Raw genomic sequence first — 16796 nt, 5'->3', positions numbered from 1 at the left:
ACGGTCTATTGGCACACAGGATTTAGAAAACATCGTTCTTACGAAACACAACTATAACGACATCTTCAACTTTTTTAGTCCTGTCTTCCTCAGTTGCGTGTAATATTACGATATATTGATAATTTTTACTTATGGACCGTCTGACATTGATTGCATTGAAACAAGCGTTCAGTTCATAGTGCTGTGGAATGTGGGGAAAAACCGGAAATTGGCATTCATAAGAAGATGAACAACACCAAAAATCCGACAGGAGCGTAGTATATAAGAAATTGTCACGCAACCTGCCACTGATGATGCCTTGCAGAAAATAAAAGCGAAACGCGTATGGCACTAAAATTGTGTTTTATTCAGTTTCTGTCAGGCGGTCCATAAGTAAAAATTATCAATATACCGTAACAACTACAACGATTTAGGAAGCAATCTGAGCAGACGGCTTAGATTGTTTGCAGATGATGCAGTCGTTTATCGGCTATTAAGATCATCAGAAGATCAAAACAAATGGCAAAACGATTTAGAAAAGATATCTGTCTGGCGCGAAAATTGGCAATTGCCCCTAAATAATGAAAAGTGTTAGGTCATCCCCATGAATGCTGAAAGGAATCCGTTAAACTTTCGTTGTGCGATAAATCAGTCAAATCTAAAAGCCGTAAATTCAACTAAAAAACAAGGAATTACAATTACGAACAACTTAAGTTGGAAAGAACACAAAATGTTATGAGAGTACTGCTGCGCTTTGTGGGATTCTTACCAGATAGTATAAACGGGGTACGTCGAGAAAGTTCAAACAATGGCATCACATTTTGTATTATTGAGAAATAAGGGAGAGTCACGGACATGATACAGGATTTGAAATGGACATTTTGTATTATCGAGAAATAGGAGAGAGAGTGTCACGGACGTGATACAGGATATGGAGTGGACATCATTAAAACAATGGCGTTTCTCCCTGCTATTGTCAACATTTCTATAGACGCATCCAGATTGCAATAGAAACTGTGTAAATACTTGCAGTTAATCAATGAGAAAGGAATTGCACTAACACACTATTTTTTTAGAAGGATATTCACAGCCAGCGTGGCGTCAGTGAAAAGTGTAGCGTATTCTGTAAAATAGCCCACAAGCATTCAAAACAACCTTAATAGCGGGCAATTCCCGTTTCTTTTTAAAATTTACTTTTTGTTTAAATTTGTGGAGACACGGAGATCAGCTGCCGCAGCTCATATTCCATCTCAGAGCTTCTCGAATAGGCTACTGGTTGTAACTGCTTGGCAAATCGCTCGTGTGTGGCGAGGCAAGCGACCAGTTGCAGGTGATACCGCTGCGATCCGTCGCTCGCTTGTGAGGTCCTTAACAATGTATAGCCCAAGTAATGACAATGGGAATGTTCCAGGGCGGTAGAGTGAGCACAAATTAGCTCGGACCGTATCTGCGCAGGATGGCGCTGTTGGGGAAGGGGGTAGTGGTGATGTTGCCTTGCCAATGGCCACCGCGAGGTATGAGAGATGCAGGCTCAAACGCGTACATTGTACAGGTTGTAAGCTACAGCTGTTGAGTCGGGAACAACTGCATTAAAGGATTATATCAGTATGACGAATAATTCAATAAATGTAGACGAACAAAGTCACTAGTTTCTCATTAGAGTACCTAAAAAGAAATGGTCGCATAAACAGAAAATCAAACAACAAAATTTTGATCATATGCTGCCAGAAGAAAATCTCATGCAACAATAACGGTACAAAAAAATGTTGCAGAGCGGACAACTTCACTAACTATGATACTGAACATATAAAATAAAGAATGTATGTAACGCTGAAGTTAGCTCTCTGTCCGTGGTAAACTGTTTGTCAATATTACGTAAATATAAGGCCGCTAAACAAGTAAGCTTTCGACCAAATGACTTTCTTCTGAATTAGACAACATACACACACAGCCTTTTGGTCAAAAGCTTACTTGTTTAGCAGTAGTTCTGTTGTATCTCTCTGCGACTCAACACCTCCACTATACGGTGAGTAGCAATCTATCCTTTTCATAATTTTAAAATTATTTCATTCTGTTTTTTCCGCTGTTTGATTTTACCTAAAGACGAAATTTTCTTCCCCGTCTTTCCTGATGCGGTGAAACTTTGATATGTATCTGTAACAATGTTTTTCATCTCTTTTATTTTTTTTTCACTGTACCGTTTGGAATAACTAGCATTTCTCGTAATCCTCTCAAGCATCCTTTTTGATCAAATTTCTACTTCCTCGTTTACACTATCAGAACACAGAGATGGATTCGCAGAACGCTCAGAACAAGAATGCGTTTCTGCGCTACGGTCACACTATTTGCTCAAACTCTGCGTTTGAGTTAAATTTGCGGTTGCACCGGACAAAACAGATAGCACTGAAACTTAAATTTGTATCGTTTTCTTCATTAACAGACAACGGCAGAGAAGTCGGGACATAGACCGGCGAAAAAAACGTAAAGAAAGTCACGGAAAAAGTCAGACTTCTTGAAATGATAATCAGAAAAGTGAGAGACAAATATTCATTTCCAAGAAGTACATAAGGTAACACACTTATAAGTTTACGGGGAAACAGAAGTTGCGGTGTAACTTGTTTTAGGAAATAATTTTTTCTGAGAACATTAACTAATAAACAGAAAATAGTACTGTATGATCTTGTTAAAAAAATTTACAACCAGTAAAGATGAGTTCTTAAAACTAGTGTATAAATATGCAAAGCAAATGAAACTAAGGCATCGGTTCAATAAAAGAAATGGAATCATATGAAGACTTTTGCTACGATTTTATGAAAAGACTACAGCTGAATCCGTCAGTTTGCAGCGAGCAATAGGTTTCAGCAAGGAACAAGTTGACAGATTTTCTGACAGACTAGCAGGGCTGAACCGAGGGCATGGCGAGATTGGTCCCTACCAAGATCGTAGACACAGAGAGGACGCAAAAACTGTCTGACAAAAAAGAAAGACTATTTAAGAATTAACAGGAAGACGTATATAAATTCCCTGCCTCTGGCGTTTCTGTCTTCCGCCTGTGAAAAAAGCCTTAGCATGGCCAGTGTTGCCAATTCGGTGATACTGAAAGTTTCCAAGTCATTTAAAAAGTCGCCGTTTTTAATCAAAATACTCCAACTTTAAATAAAATATAGAAATAAATAAAATATCAAATTTCGCTTAAAATTTATTATTATATTTAATCTAAATTGATAATGATAATAATAATAATACCTAAAGTAAAGTATTTTTTTAAACTTAGATTCACATTAAATCATCATGCTCACTAGGTCCAACTGTTTCATTGTCAGGAACAATCTGTCCGATGTAACTTGACATTGTAGCTGTCAGTTTCAACACGAAGTGGTTCATCTGAATGACAACACTTTCCTATGCGCTTTAGCCCACTTCTTAATGTAAGATACGAGTTCAGAGTATCGATATTCATCCTATTTGCGCAATTTTGCGTTCACAACGCTCATTTGGCTGATAATCCTCTGCCCTTCTGCATTTGAATTGGGGAGACTTTAATTGTGAGACCTTATAATTGCGAGACACCATAACTCTTGAAGGGAATTCGTGTCTGTAGAAGCTTTATAAGCACCTATTCCAGTCCAAAAGTCCACTGTATTAATAGTGTTGCGCCATTTTATGAAACTCAGATTCCGCCACTGACTAATGGTTGATTCAGTTACGTCGAGCTTAGTACAACCAAATATTTCAGCTAATTCAGTAAACGGTGCCTTAAGAGAGTTGAGAATTTCGTTTATAGAGAATATGAAAATTTTTTCAAGATGTGAATGTTATTAGAAAGCCTATTTCATAGTTCTTTAGTGAATTTTATTGTGCAATCTATGCACCATTTACGAAGATTTTCCGTTTCACAACTGAGTTCAATTTCTGAAATGATTTTCTCAAATTCATACCCCATATATAGTTTAGGATCACTTGTCAGGATATCTACTTTCGCTGTAGGTATTGCAATTCCCAAACTCACTGACTGTATGGAATTTGTCAAAGACAGAGGTAATTTTGTAGGGTCAACATTCGCATTTTCAAAAGCCTTGGTTGTCGTTTGCACTTCCTGTACTACTGGTTTTAAATAACACAAACATGACTTATTCACAGGATCGCAATACATGTACAGCATTTCTGCTTTGTAGCTGTTTTGTTTAGATCTGACAGTCTGAAAGTGAAGTTTCATTTCTTCCCACTGTGATAATATTCTTGCAACAACCGGCTCAATAGCAAGCCATGGCGTCTCATACACAGCTGGAATTTTCAAAGGTTTCTCCCCGTGATTTAATGTTTTATAAATGTCCCTGTACCCTGCTTGGCGCTTAGAAGAATGCGAAAACCAGCTGTAGGTTTCTCGAACCAAAAAGTAGATATTTCTCGGTAATGTCTCTTCTGCTGCATGAGAGTGAAGGACAAACACAACGAATCATAATTAGGTTTTAAGTTTAAATCTCATTTCAGCCATAAAACATTGTTTATTCCTTCGTTTACGGAAGCACTGTCAATCCCGAACCCAATCATATTTTCTGGGTTAAGTTTATGACACGCCAACAAAGCTTTTATTGGATTAACAATGGCTTCAGCTGTGCTAGATTCTGATCCCACCAAACCCAAGGACGCCACACTATTTCTTGCATTAAGACGCTGAAATAGCGTATACAAACGCCAAGTAATTTTGTAACGGATACATTTGTTGATTCGTCTAAAATTAAGCTGAATCCGTTACCACCAATAGCTTGACGCAACGTTTCCGAAAAGTGTGAAGCTAACTCGTTTACTACAATTTCTCTGCACTTAGTTCTGTGTAACTGGAGTTTTCTCGCACATTTGTATCTGAAAATAGTTTTTTACACAATTCTGAAAAGTGATTACACGAAAGAAATGAACTGTGTTCAGGAGTGAACATGCAGATTCCTGCTTCCGATAATTAATTGGCATTTTTTTTCAGTGTTGCTTTTAAACGGAAACTTCGAAAACATTCAAAAGGATCCGAAAATTTGCTGTGTTTTAACATAATGTCTGTTAAATGTGCATCAATATCTAAGTTACAGTAAGTACGGTACGTTCTTGTAGTGTCATTTTCAAGTGTGTAACCACCCTTTAAATTGAGGATAGGACTGCGAAACCTGTATGTAATGTTTTTCGTATTTAGGATTAGATTCCATCGCGAAACACCAGCGAAGTGCACACACACACACACACACACACACACACACACACACACACACGTGGGTGGAATCAAACGCTGAATTGAACGTAACTCAACAGTGCAAGCAAACTGCATATCAGTACACCGCAGTCAGCAAGATTCATTGTTGTAACTTGTTTATTTGTTTTGTTCTTTAGATTAGAGCGAACGAGATCACAGCGCAAGTTGCTCTTGCCTTACAGGTGGTGCGATACAGGAAGGAATCATGTTCATTTACTCTGCAAAGCTCTTACTATTTATTGTTCGAATGTAAGATGATTGATAGCGTCAGGTTTACTCACCTCTTACACTCCCGCACGTAAGAACCCACAATCGCAGGAGAGGTATTTGGTGTAGATATTTTCTCCGTATGCCTCTCTACATTACTGCAGAAGTATTACAGTAGTACCGAATAAAGAGTATAATTTGCGAGTTTTAGTAACAAAACATCTTCAAATTTTCCATAAAACATCCAAGAAGACCCCAAAAAATGCGCCAGCCCCAAACGTGAATTGTAGTCGCTGTTGTGCTTGTCAGGTACCCCATATTTAGCGATCCCCCCATATAGGGAACACTGCACGCAGCACACCACGGCAAACTCACACCGCTGTTGTGACATTGTCATTTTGTCCAAGTAGCTTCGTAAATAAATGACTGCTACCGAACTGAACGTCTACCGAAGAAACGTGGATCACAAACATGGTATACATGGCACCAGTGCGCTTGGTTCACTCACCTGCCACATACATACAGATCTACACAGGTAACGTTCAAACAGTGAAGTTTTTGCGATCTGAAAGGTTGACGTGCGGGTGTTGAAGAAAACATGCTATGTGACCAAAGGCTGCCTGATTTGTGCCAACTGATGACTGGAACGTGACGCGGTGGCGAAGGGAGCAAGTAGAAAAGGGGGCTGTCGAATTTTCTAGCCTCTCCATCTAGTACTGTTGCTCTGAGACTTTTGCTTCTCCCGGCGAACGGAATGTAGCCGAGTAACGTCTTCGAGGACCGCCGATATTTCTATAGATTAACACACTATCAGTTTTGAGACAAATGAGACGAGAGATCACTGCATACCAGCTGGAACCAGTATCTAATACATTGCAATAAATCTTCATTTTACACAGGTACCAGTAATATAACTTTTTCTTCTTTCCTTAAGAGCTTGGTAATGCCTTTGAAAATCAGTCCAACTCTAATGATCGTCACTGTGGATTATTTTTGCTTTTGAAAAAAAGAACTACATAGACAATTATCTGTAACAGAAATAAATTCCTGAATCTTATATCAGTGCTAAATATTAAAAGAAGAAATAATTATTTACATTTAACATAAGCCTTTGAAAGTGTTTGGTGAAAGTTGAAGAAACTAGACCAGTTGTATTGTTCTGCCTTCAACAAAGATGTTCTAGCTATTAAACTGAATGGGAAGAATAAAAATCTGAAATTTTGTAAGCATACAACTACTTTTAAAAAGGGCCTGGGTTCAAGCCTTGGCTCACCACCAACTTCTAGTCTGCCAAGAAGTTTTATATCAGTGCACACAGTGCTACAGAGTGAAAATTCATTGTGGAAACAATCGACCAGGCTCAGATTTTCTTTGTAATGTCCTATCTTCAGCGAAGTTTGGAAGACAGGAGATGAGAAACGCAGAAGTAAATCTTTGGGGACAGATTGTGAGTAATCCTCAGGTAGCTCAGTTGGTAAAGCACTTGCCTTGGATAGGCAAAGGTCCTGGGTTTGATTCCCAGTCCAGGCACACAGCTTCAATCTGCCAGGAAGTTTCATATCAGGTCACACTCCACTCCAGAGTGAAAATCATTCTGGCTACCAATACTTTTGTTTAGATTCTAAAAATCGAGGATTTGGTTTAATATCTGCAGTCTAAGGGCACTACTTTTGTTTAACTCTGACCTCATTCCAAAGGGGTATTTAGTCCCTGAAGACTGCCCATTATTATGCTTGAATAGTTTCACTAGCTGCCATGAAGTAGTGGACTTTGATACTTGCCCTGGAGTAATGAAAGAAGGCAGCAAGTAATATAAAAAAAATTGTCTCACTCTTATCCACCATGCATACAACATTGATCATTTGGGACAATTTCCAAATTTTATCAGGAACCAGATATTTTATTGTGCAAAGGTTAAGTCCCTATGGAATGGATTGACTACTTGGGGACACAGTGCACATCATATAAACATCCATCACACATTAAATTTGATTAAAAGTTATTCTAAATGTAAAAGGACTTTAATTCTTTATCTTTCAGGGGAACAACTATAAGACGTGGGAATATATGTCAAGGGTCATTATTTGTAAAGAAGCTCTCACTAAACTGGTGGTTTATCGTAATGACCAACAACAAACATAAAACACATGAACTGACATCAAACCAATGGTAAAATTATATAGTCACTTACATGCATGACAACAATGTTTAAATAAAATTACTGGAGAAAACCATCATGAATGACTTCAGAGGCAAGGACGTAAAAACTGGTAGATCATACAAAGAGGAGAATAATCCTTCACTGCCATTAAAATAATTACACACAATATAGTTACTGACAGAGACAGCTGCTTTTTCACTACCATTCAACCCCACATTTGGAACAAACTTAACTACAGAGTGACTGAAGTCAATGTCAGAGCCTTCACCCCAAAATTAATAAATTTCGTAACTACCATTATATTTGACAAATTTTATGCTCATTGGAACTCATTCGGCATACAATCATGTATTTCAATCAGTAGTACTCCTAAAGTGTATGCTCACATCATTATTTCGTTTACACATGGCAGTTACACAAAGGTTCCTATGTAGAAACAACTTCAAATTCTGCCTCCAAATTCAGATAAATACACATCAAGACTATGAGTTGAAAGCTGAAAGTCTGCTTATATTTGCAAAAAAATTAATTTATATCAGCATCAAGGAGTTTCACAGACTGCAGAAAACACTACTTTTAAACAAATGAGGAAAGATTATCAGCTAAAAAAACTCTAGTGCTGGTGACACATGGTCAGTATTGATATGAACAAAGGAAGAACTCAAGTTTAAAAGTCACTCACAAAAATTAATAGAAAAACTCCGCAGTTCAAAATATGAAACACTTCCAAACATTTTGTGAAACTGATGAAGCAATTTACTAACAAAAGACAAGTCTCTGCCATCACTAACCAAAATAGAAATCGCACTAAACCATTTGCCAAGGAACATTCATACTTATTAGTCTGGCAGTAGAACCCAGAATTCCATTCAAACAAGCCAGCCAGCATTGGTAACTGTGAACGCAAGGTTTTTATGGAAGTGGGGAAGGGTCTCACAGGCAGTAGTTTGAAGGGGAAAAGGAGCAACCGCTCTGACTCTCACAGAATCAACTGTATGAGGGCTCTATGGAGAAGGTTAAGGTAGGCACTACAGTATCAGAGAGCACAAGAAAGTCTTTATTTCCCTCGCCAGCAGATGTGAATGCATAAACTCACACATTCATAATCACAGGTATTATTTTTGAATATGGAATGGATGAGGTGAAGATAATGGTTATGGCATGAAATAAAACTGACAGCACTTTTAGGCTATTGTCGCACCATGCAAATTCTCATTCCAAGGGACAACAATGGAAGTACAACACACAGGAAAACTATCTGTGCAACATACAACCAAGGTTACAAAGCAATGTTATGTGACAAAAAAGTTTAAAATTGGCTTAGACAGCAACTTTTCAATGTCTGTTAATTTTTTTTTTAATTTTAATAATGCATCATCATAACTCTATAATTCACAAGTAATGCAGCTTCCTACTGGAAAAGCTCAGAATGGGTGGAGGAGGGAGGGAGGGGGAGGGGGGGAAGGCAGAAATATTAAAATCATCATCTAATTTCATATTGACATGTTATACATCAGATGCTGTTTAACTTCATAAGAAGAAATTCGCCTGTAATTAGGTAACTTTTAGAAAATTTCACATGAAAGTAATTGAAAATTGATAAACAGGGTCAAAGCTTTTAATCATGCAACTGAGAAGGAAAACACCAAATTGTGTATGATACAAACATGTTGGGACTTCTTCATGAGATGCCTCATTCAGTGGTTGTGCTCAACCACGGTTTTTTGCCTCCAAGAATCTGCAATGTAGAAAATGTACTTCTCTATCATGGTTGTCTGCATTTTCTCACTTCTTGTTGCTGGCAGCCAAGTTGATAGCACATCTAGGTCATTATGCTGTACTATGTTCTCTACTCTGGGAGTGGACCACATCAAATGCACATTTATGGTGCCAGCTGCGAGACAGCCAGAACGACTGCTTGAGCAGCCCTCATCATGGCCTCAGACGTCTGCGGGAGCATCTTGGCAAGGTGTGAGACTTTGTTACAGCATTACTACTATATCAACCAGTTGCAGTGATCTCTTCATTTGTCGAGTGGTGCATTTTCCCCTGAGAGAGGTCATCTAGCTGGTCTTCTTGCATTTTTGTCCTGCCATGCTTTTGAACACACTATAATGTCTCCTGTCACCTCTTGCATGGAGGTGGTTGTGACAAAATCACTGGCCATCGTCAATATGGAGGTGTTCACCAGTCGTTCCTCTGACTATGCACCTTGATGTGGACATAGGTGGGAGTGGCCAGTCTTCTTCTTCAGAGCCATGCCTTGTAGGCAAGCTTTACACACGTTCCTGGGGGTGATGGGGGCGGCTGCGGGAGCTTTGGCTGTTCTACCATTGGTGCAGAATCACCTTGCTACAGCTCTGGAAACTACATGAGTTGACAGACAAGTACGTGTTTATGTTCCGATTAAAACTCTTTTCCAAAAAAACTTATTTGTTAATGCTTTTCAGTTTCAATCCTTCAAAAATTTAAATGACTTAAATGCAAAGGATGCAAAAAATATTGTAAATTCAATAAACATCTATTCTTAGTACATATAGTTTTTTAATTCTATTTAGTAATGTATCGGCACTGTTTAGTGGAAGGGATGTTCCTATACAACCTTCAGAAAAAAATTGTGTATCTGATACTATCCAATCTTCCCCTGCATTTTTGACAGTTTTAGGAAGCTGATGAGTATTGTATAGGCCTATCACATATTTTGTAGTAAATTGGTGGTTGCTAATCAGCAATATCTGGTGAGGAAAACTGTTCCCATTAATCAGAGAGTAGGTATTTATACAGTTACTGCAATATTTCCAACGGTTTTCTTTTCATTGATGAGTATCTACTAAGAATGTGTTTGGAAGTTTACCTTGGACTGAGTAATTCATGAACAGAACATAAAATTAACATTGTGCTTTTGAGAAAATTTGTGGTGTATTTTACATCTGTTCCTATGAATTTCTTTTAGCCTTTTGATCTCCTTTTTATTTAGGTAAATTTCTGCCACAGAACCATAGACAACTGGTTTTCCCAAACGGTACTCTAGTAATTCGAGATGCAAAGAAGGAAGATGAAGGTGGATACTTATGTGTAGCATCCAATCCTGATGGACTTACTTCAAGAAGCAAATTAATGGTACAAGTAATGGGTAAGTCATATCAAAACTATCACAAAGAGCTTTTCTGTGATGCAGTCACAAATATATGAGATGCTGAGAATCTTAAGGGTCACAGAGTACAGTCATGCATTTTTGAGAAAAACGTGTTTGTGAAAATAAGGTACGTAGAAAAATAAGCAGTCTGATAGATCTGAACTGTGTTTTAACCAAGTCTCAGCACCCTGTATTTCCTATTAAAAAAGTAATGTGTCCACTTTATGTAATGTAATTTTAATCAATGCTTACGATCATATTTATCATTAATGTTAATTAACAAAATTTCTTTATATATGCTAGTGACAATAGTGCCCTTTGACAGTTGTAAAATTTGTAATTAATGTGAAACTGGAATCAGAATATAAAGAACAGAAACTAAATGCACCACACACACAATTATGACCTACTCCATCATTTCATGGCACTAGTTATCATTATTTTAATTAATCACATTCTGTGGCTTTAGCTTCAGATAAAAATTCAACAAAGTAATGATTTTAAGAATACTATGAATAACCAGTTGTTGTATCTCAAAAAAGATATAAAGCTATGGATGCCACTATACATATAAGCTGTATGATAAAATACGTTTTCATAAATGAGATCCACAACTTATTCTAACTGAACAAATGCTAGTTAATCTTATTTATTTATTTTGCATGTCCAGAAAATGAAATTATTACAATTCTAGTGGATCATTAATAACATACTCACAGAGATACCAAATGTTAGTTCTGATCAAGGATAATACAAGAGAGCCATATTACCTGCTGTCAGTCCTTATAATAATCTTGTTTATCATGGTATACTTCCATGGCTGAGCAGCAGACATTCCTTACTGCCATAAGGAAAAGGCTAATTTGATGTCCAGTGTCACAAAGAATATTTTCTTGTTGAGTGGACTGTAATAGTTTGTACTGAACCCACAAAGAAACCCTTAGGAGTTATTTGAACAATACAGATGCCTCTGCTTCATAAAACAGAATGTGGTGTCTTTCCTCAGCAACTGAAAGTGGCGAAAGTAATACCCTTATATAAAAAAGGTGATCTCACAATGTATGAGTAACTATAGGCCTGTGACTCAATAGTCAGGGATTTTGAAACTTATTGAAAAAATGTTCCTTTCACAACTAACTACATTCTTTGACAAGAATAATATTATTTCTGGATGTCAACATGGCTTCAGACCACAGCGATCAATTGAAACAGCCACTTTCAATCTCATAAAACATGTCATAAATGCAGTGGACAACCAAAGAAATATCTCAGGTTTATTCTTGGACCTAACAAAAGCTTTTGATATGATTGATCATTCTGTACTCCTGAGGAAGCTTGAATGGTGTGGTGTAAGAGGTGTGCCAAATCAGTGGATTAAATCATATTTGGAATATCGCTCTCAGGTAACTGAAATTAAGTACATGGGAGGAAATGAACTCCAGGTACACCTTTCAGAACAATGTGGACTAAGTCATGGTGTTCCACAAGGCTCCATTTTAGGTCCCTTTCTTTTTTTGTGAACATTAATTATTTCCCATCACAAGTTAGGGATTTTGAAACAGTACTGTTTGCATTTAACACCAGTCTGTTCATTGAAGGGAATAAAGAAGAAAATCTTACTGCATCTGCAAAACATATTACAAAAGGAGAGTCTGAATGGTTTACCAGAAACAGGCTAATAGTTATTCGCCAAAAAACGATACTCATGAATTTCCACACTGATCAAAATAAAAATGTGGCACAACCCATAATATGTATAGATAACCAAAACATTATTGCTGTCAATGAAGCTAAATTTCTTAGTAGTCATATCCAGGAAAATCTTAAATGGAGCACTCATAGCTCATCCCTAAATTCAAAACTAGCAAAAATTAACTATGTAGTAAGAATTCTTTGCAACAATACTAGTGCAGAAACAGTTTGTGCTGTATACTTTGCTCATGTATATTCATTACTGAAGTGCGGTATCATTTTCTGGGGAAATGTACACCAGGCCATAACAGTTTTCAGGAAACAAAAGGCAATTATAAGAATAATGAAATAAGTGAGCAGCAGAAAACCATGCAAACCTTTCTTTAAAGATCTAAAGATCTTACCCCTTCCCTACATTTGTATACTGGAAGTAGTCATGCATTTAAAAAAAAAGCATACTGAGAAAAGAAAACCTTTTTCGTCAAAACAAAAGTGTCCATGATTACAGTACCAGATCAAACAGTGACATACATGTTACTCATTGTAACACCACATTATGCCAAAAAGGTGTTATATCATGGAAGAACAAAAGTTTACAACAGATTACCAAGACATATAAAATCTCTTCATGAACTACAAGCTTTAAAAAGTCTGTGACAACCTACCTTCTGAAAAATTGCTTCTGTTCAATCTCACAGTATCTTATGCAAGAAGAAATGTAATTTGTATCTTTAATTGTAGCAATAAGTTATAAATATATAGTATTTTTAAAAATTTGTAATTATTAACTGTATAGATCCAATTTGTTATAAAAATTTAGGTAATGTATGTTTGACATTTGAAAAACCAATAGCTAAAAAGGTTTTCTGTCCAATATCCTGTGTACAATATATGTACTGAAAAAGAGATTTGTATGGACAAATAAATAAATAACTGATAGGGAGAAGTTGTGCACTTCCTGGATGTCTTCACAGTATCACTTTTCAGTAAGACCCCAAGCAGAGAATAAAAAACGGGGATGATATTAAGGAATTACACCAAGATTCTTTAACTAATTGTCGACATTAGATCATAGATATAGTAACTAAGTGAATTTGAAATTACTGGTTTCCATGAGTTAGAAATAAGACACAAAATATCAGCAACTCATTTAAGTGGTACTGAGGTGTCATTTATTAGATGCAGTGCAATAGAGAGCCATATGCTGATTAAAAGTGAGTCTGGCTTTGATGGCAATAACCATGTAGTTGACGATTTCTCTTTTTCTTATTCAAGTATATAGGTTATAGTATATAGATCTGTCATTTAAAGCCTCAAATACAATCACCAACTGGAATATGTAAGGGACAGTCTAATAAAAATGCGACAGATGGAAAAAGTAAGTAAGCTGTTTGCTATTTCGTAAGTAATTGCCATAACAGTTAATATATTTATCCCATTGTGAGACAAGTCAGTCAGTCCTCTCATAGAAAAATTTTTCTAGTTGTCTACAGAACCAGGATTGTACCTTTTCATCTGAAGCAAATCAACTGTCATGAATATGTTTCTTCATGGATCCAAAACTATGGAAATCACAGGTGGGCTCACATGTTGCCAAGGTTGTTTCGACTATGTTGCAGAAGTGTTGATCCTTGATACAGTCCCAACCTCTCCCCATGTGATTTCCATATTTTGGAGCCCTGAAGAAAGGCATTCATACCCAACGATTTGCTTAAGATGAAGAGCTGCACACCTGGGCACAATCGTGGTTTGGTAGGCAACTGCAAACAGTTTTCCATTAAGGCACTGACCATCTTGTTTCACATTGGGTAAATGTATTAACAGTTATGGTGATTACTTTTGAAACAATAAACAATTTACTTACTTTTTTCCACCAGTCCCTCGTACATCAATGATTGATATACACTGTTATGCATTTGCAACCTTAGTACTGTATCAACATTCTGTCAGTTACATCCCTGTGCACTTCTTTTCTAGATGACACTTTCATCATGTAAAGTAATATCAGTCATCCACACATGACTTACATTGTGAAAAAATATCAAAGTAAATTATAAGTGTTACTGTGAGCTGTATTTTTCCACATATTTGCAATGCTAAGAGCAACATTCTAAAAGAAAACTGTTCATCTCTGATAGAAGACAGAGGTTAACATCATTAACAGCTTAAAAAATTCTTAATTATGATGCATTTTTAGCATGATCACACTCCATATTGATGCTGCTTACACTGAAGTGAAGTCACATATCCACTTTGTACACTCATGTTCAAAAAAAATAGAACACCTTGAAAAACTAGAGACAGAACGTTCATATTCACAGAACATGTACATTAGTATGTTCTGCAGAAATGATAAGCACTTCAGTACACTTAGTTCAGCATAAATTCTGTTGCCTAGTAGGCACAGGATCCGCTATCGGCCCTGATAACTTGATCCTTGTATGATGGTATCGACACATATAAGGTGGTATAGCCATCCATGTTACACTCACCCGCCTCCAAAGTTCTTCTTTGGTGGTTGACATCAAGTCACAACACTGCACCGGTTATTTCACCATATTCCACTCATTTTTGACTGGCAACAAGTCTGGTAATCTGGCAGGCCAGGACAAAAAGCTGACATCCTGTGACAACAGAAGGCATGTGTTCATGCAGCAACGTGTGGCCATGCATTGTTTTGCTGAAAATGGCATCTGGGGTGTTGCGCAGAAAGAGTACAGCTGCAGCTCACCGGATGTTCTCATGTAGGTCATACTGGTCCAAATGGTCCCAAAGTATAGTTGGTTTCTGCTATTCTTTCATACCAGTTTTTCAAATCGCTGATCTTTCAGCAGAAACAGGCTCCTTTTTATGGTCAGTATATGGGCATATTGGATTGGATATGCTACTTTTTGTGAGAGCCCATTCTAGGTATGGATTATTATTCATTATTTCAAACATTTTGTTCCATAAATCTTATTGTGAAGAAGGGCCATGAGTGACTTGGAAAGAGTTAAACAATCATGCTATACATTAACAGTTACAGCAGTCACTTAAAGTTGCTTCTGTTATGCAGACTAACAACCAGTAATTACTAATAAAAATCTGCTCTCGTGATAACTGTGTGAATTACTTCTATGTTACATTATGTATATATTATCAGGAAAGCAGCTGCTCTAAAAAAAGCCACTGCTGTCTCTCTTACACTATTCACCTCCTGTTTTACTCTATACTAAGGATTTAATTAACTCAACTAATCTCAGAGAACACTGTCAGTTGTCTCTATGCAAGGAAAGTTAAAAGCCAACACCCTGCAACTATCATCAAAAGGACCCAGGTGAGGTAAGGGAGCATTATGGTCTGGGTAATGTTTTTGTGGCATCCCCTGGGTGATCTCATCATTCTGGGAGGAACAGTGGATAAACATAAGGATGCATCTGTCCTTGGGGAACATGTCCACCCCTACTTGCAGTTTGGTTTTCCTTGGCATGATGGCAGGACAACAGAACATCTCACACAGCTCGCAGAGTATATGCATGGTTTGAAAAGCACCAGGATAAGTTTACCATACTCCCTGACCACCAAACTCCCAATATTTAAACCCAATTGAAAATCTGTGGGATCACCTCTATCAGGCTGTTCACATCATGGAGCCTCAGCTGAGAAATCTAGCACAACAAGCCACGGTACTGGAGTCAGCATGGCTCCACATCCCAGTTGGTACCTCTTGCAGAACCTCACTGACTCTGTTCTGCATATCTTGCAGTGCTCTGTGCTGCAAAAGGTGGTTGTTCAGACGTTTGAAATGTGGTCACATTATGTGACTGGTCAGTGTATGAGTGGCTAGTAAAGTAGGCCTACTCTTACTTTGTTTTTGAATGTGCTGAGGTTTCCAATTCAATGTCTATGTCTACCAGCTACATGTTAAAGTCGGTATCTTCCAGAAACTCACTGATCTCTTCCTGCATGTCTTGCAGTGCTCTGTGCTGCAAAAGGTGGTTGTTCAGGCATTTGGCATGAGGTCACATTCTGTGACTGGACAATGTAGGAGTGTCTAGTAAAGTAGGCCTACACTTACTTTGTTTTTAAATGCACTGAGATTTCCAATTCCACGTCCGATGTCTACCACCTACATATTACAGTACAGATTTTACTTTCTGTATACAAATCTCCAGTCTGAATCCTAAGCATGGATTGTATGGAGATTATTTTTTCTTCTGTTGTTGCTATTCTTAATTTCGCAGATCATCCTAAATTCATTCTTAATATTAACTATTTGGAGATACCAACTACACAAAATATTTTTACTGCTTGCATAATAAATACTTTTTTTTAAATTAACTGCATTGCCACAAAATATCATGTCATAGCATTGTTTTGCCTGCTACTAAGCTAGCAATCAA

The 16796-nt window shown here is 37.3% G+C and overlaps 1 protein-coding gene across 2 annotated transcripts in view; it reads left to right on the top strand.

Moving 5' to 3' along the window:
* Positions 1-5826: 5826 nt before the first annotated feature.
* LOC124777187 (Down syndrome cell adhesion molecule-like protein 1 homolog) overlaps positions 5827-16796 on the top strand; it is a 182000-nt gene continuing 171030 nt past the window's right edge. For both annotated transcript variants that reach the window (XM_047252502.1, XM_047252501.1), the window contains exons 1-2: positions 5827-5960; positions 10564-10719. In XM_047252502.1, the coding sequence (XP_047108458.1) occupies positions 5897-5960; positions 10564-10719 (220 nt within the window). In that variant the 5' untranslated portion in view covers positions 5827-5896. The remainder of the gene's footprint in view (positions 5961-10563; positions 10720-16796) is intronic.

Source organism: Schistocerca piceifrons, chromosome 2, assembly GCF_021461385.2.
Source record: "Schistocerca piceifrons isolate TAMUIC-IGC-003096 chromosome 2, iqSchPice1.1, whole genome shotgun sequence".
In the NCBI taxonomy this organism is placed as follows: domain Eukaryota; kingdom Metazoa; phylum Arthropoda; class Insecta; order Orthoptera; family Acrididae; genus Schistocerca; species Schistocerca piceifrons.
The sequence above is the reverse complement of the archived record's forward strand: the minus strand, read 5'-3'. Positions and strand labels throughout refer to the sequence as shown.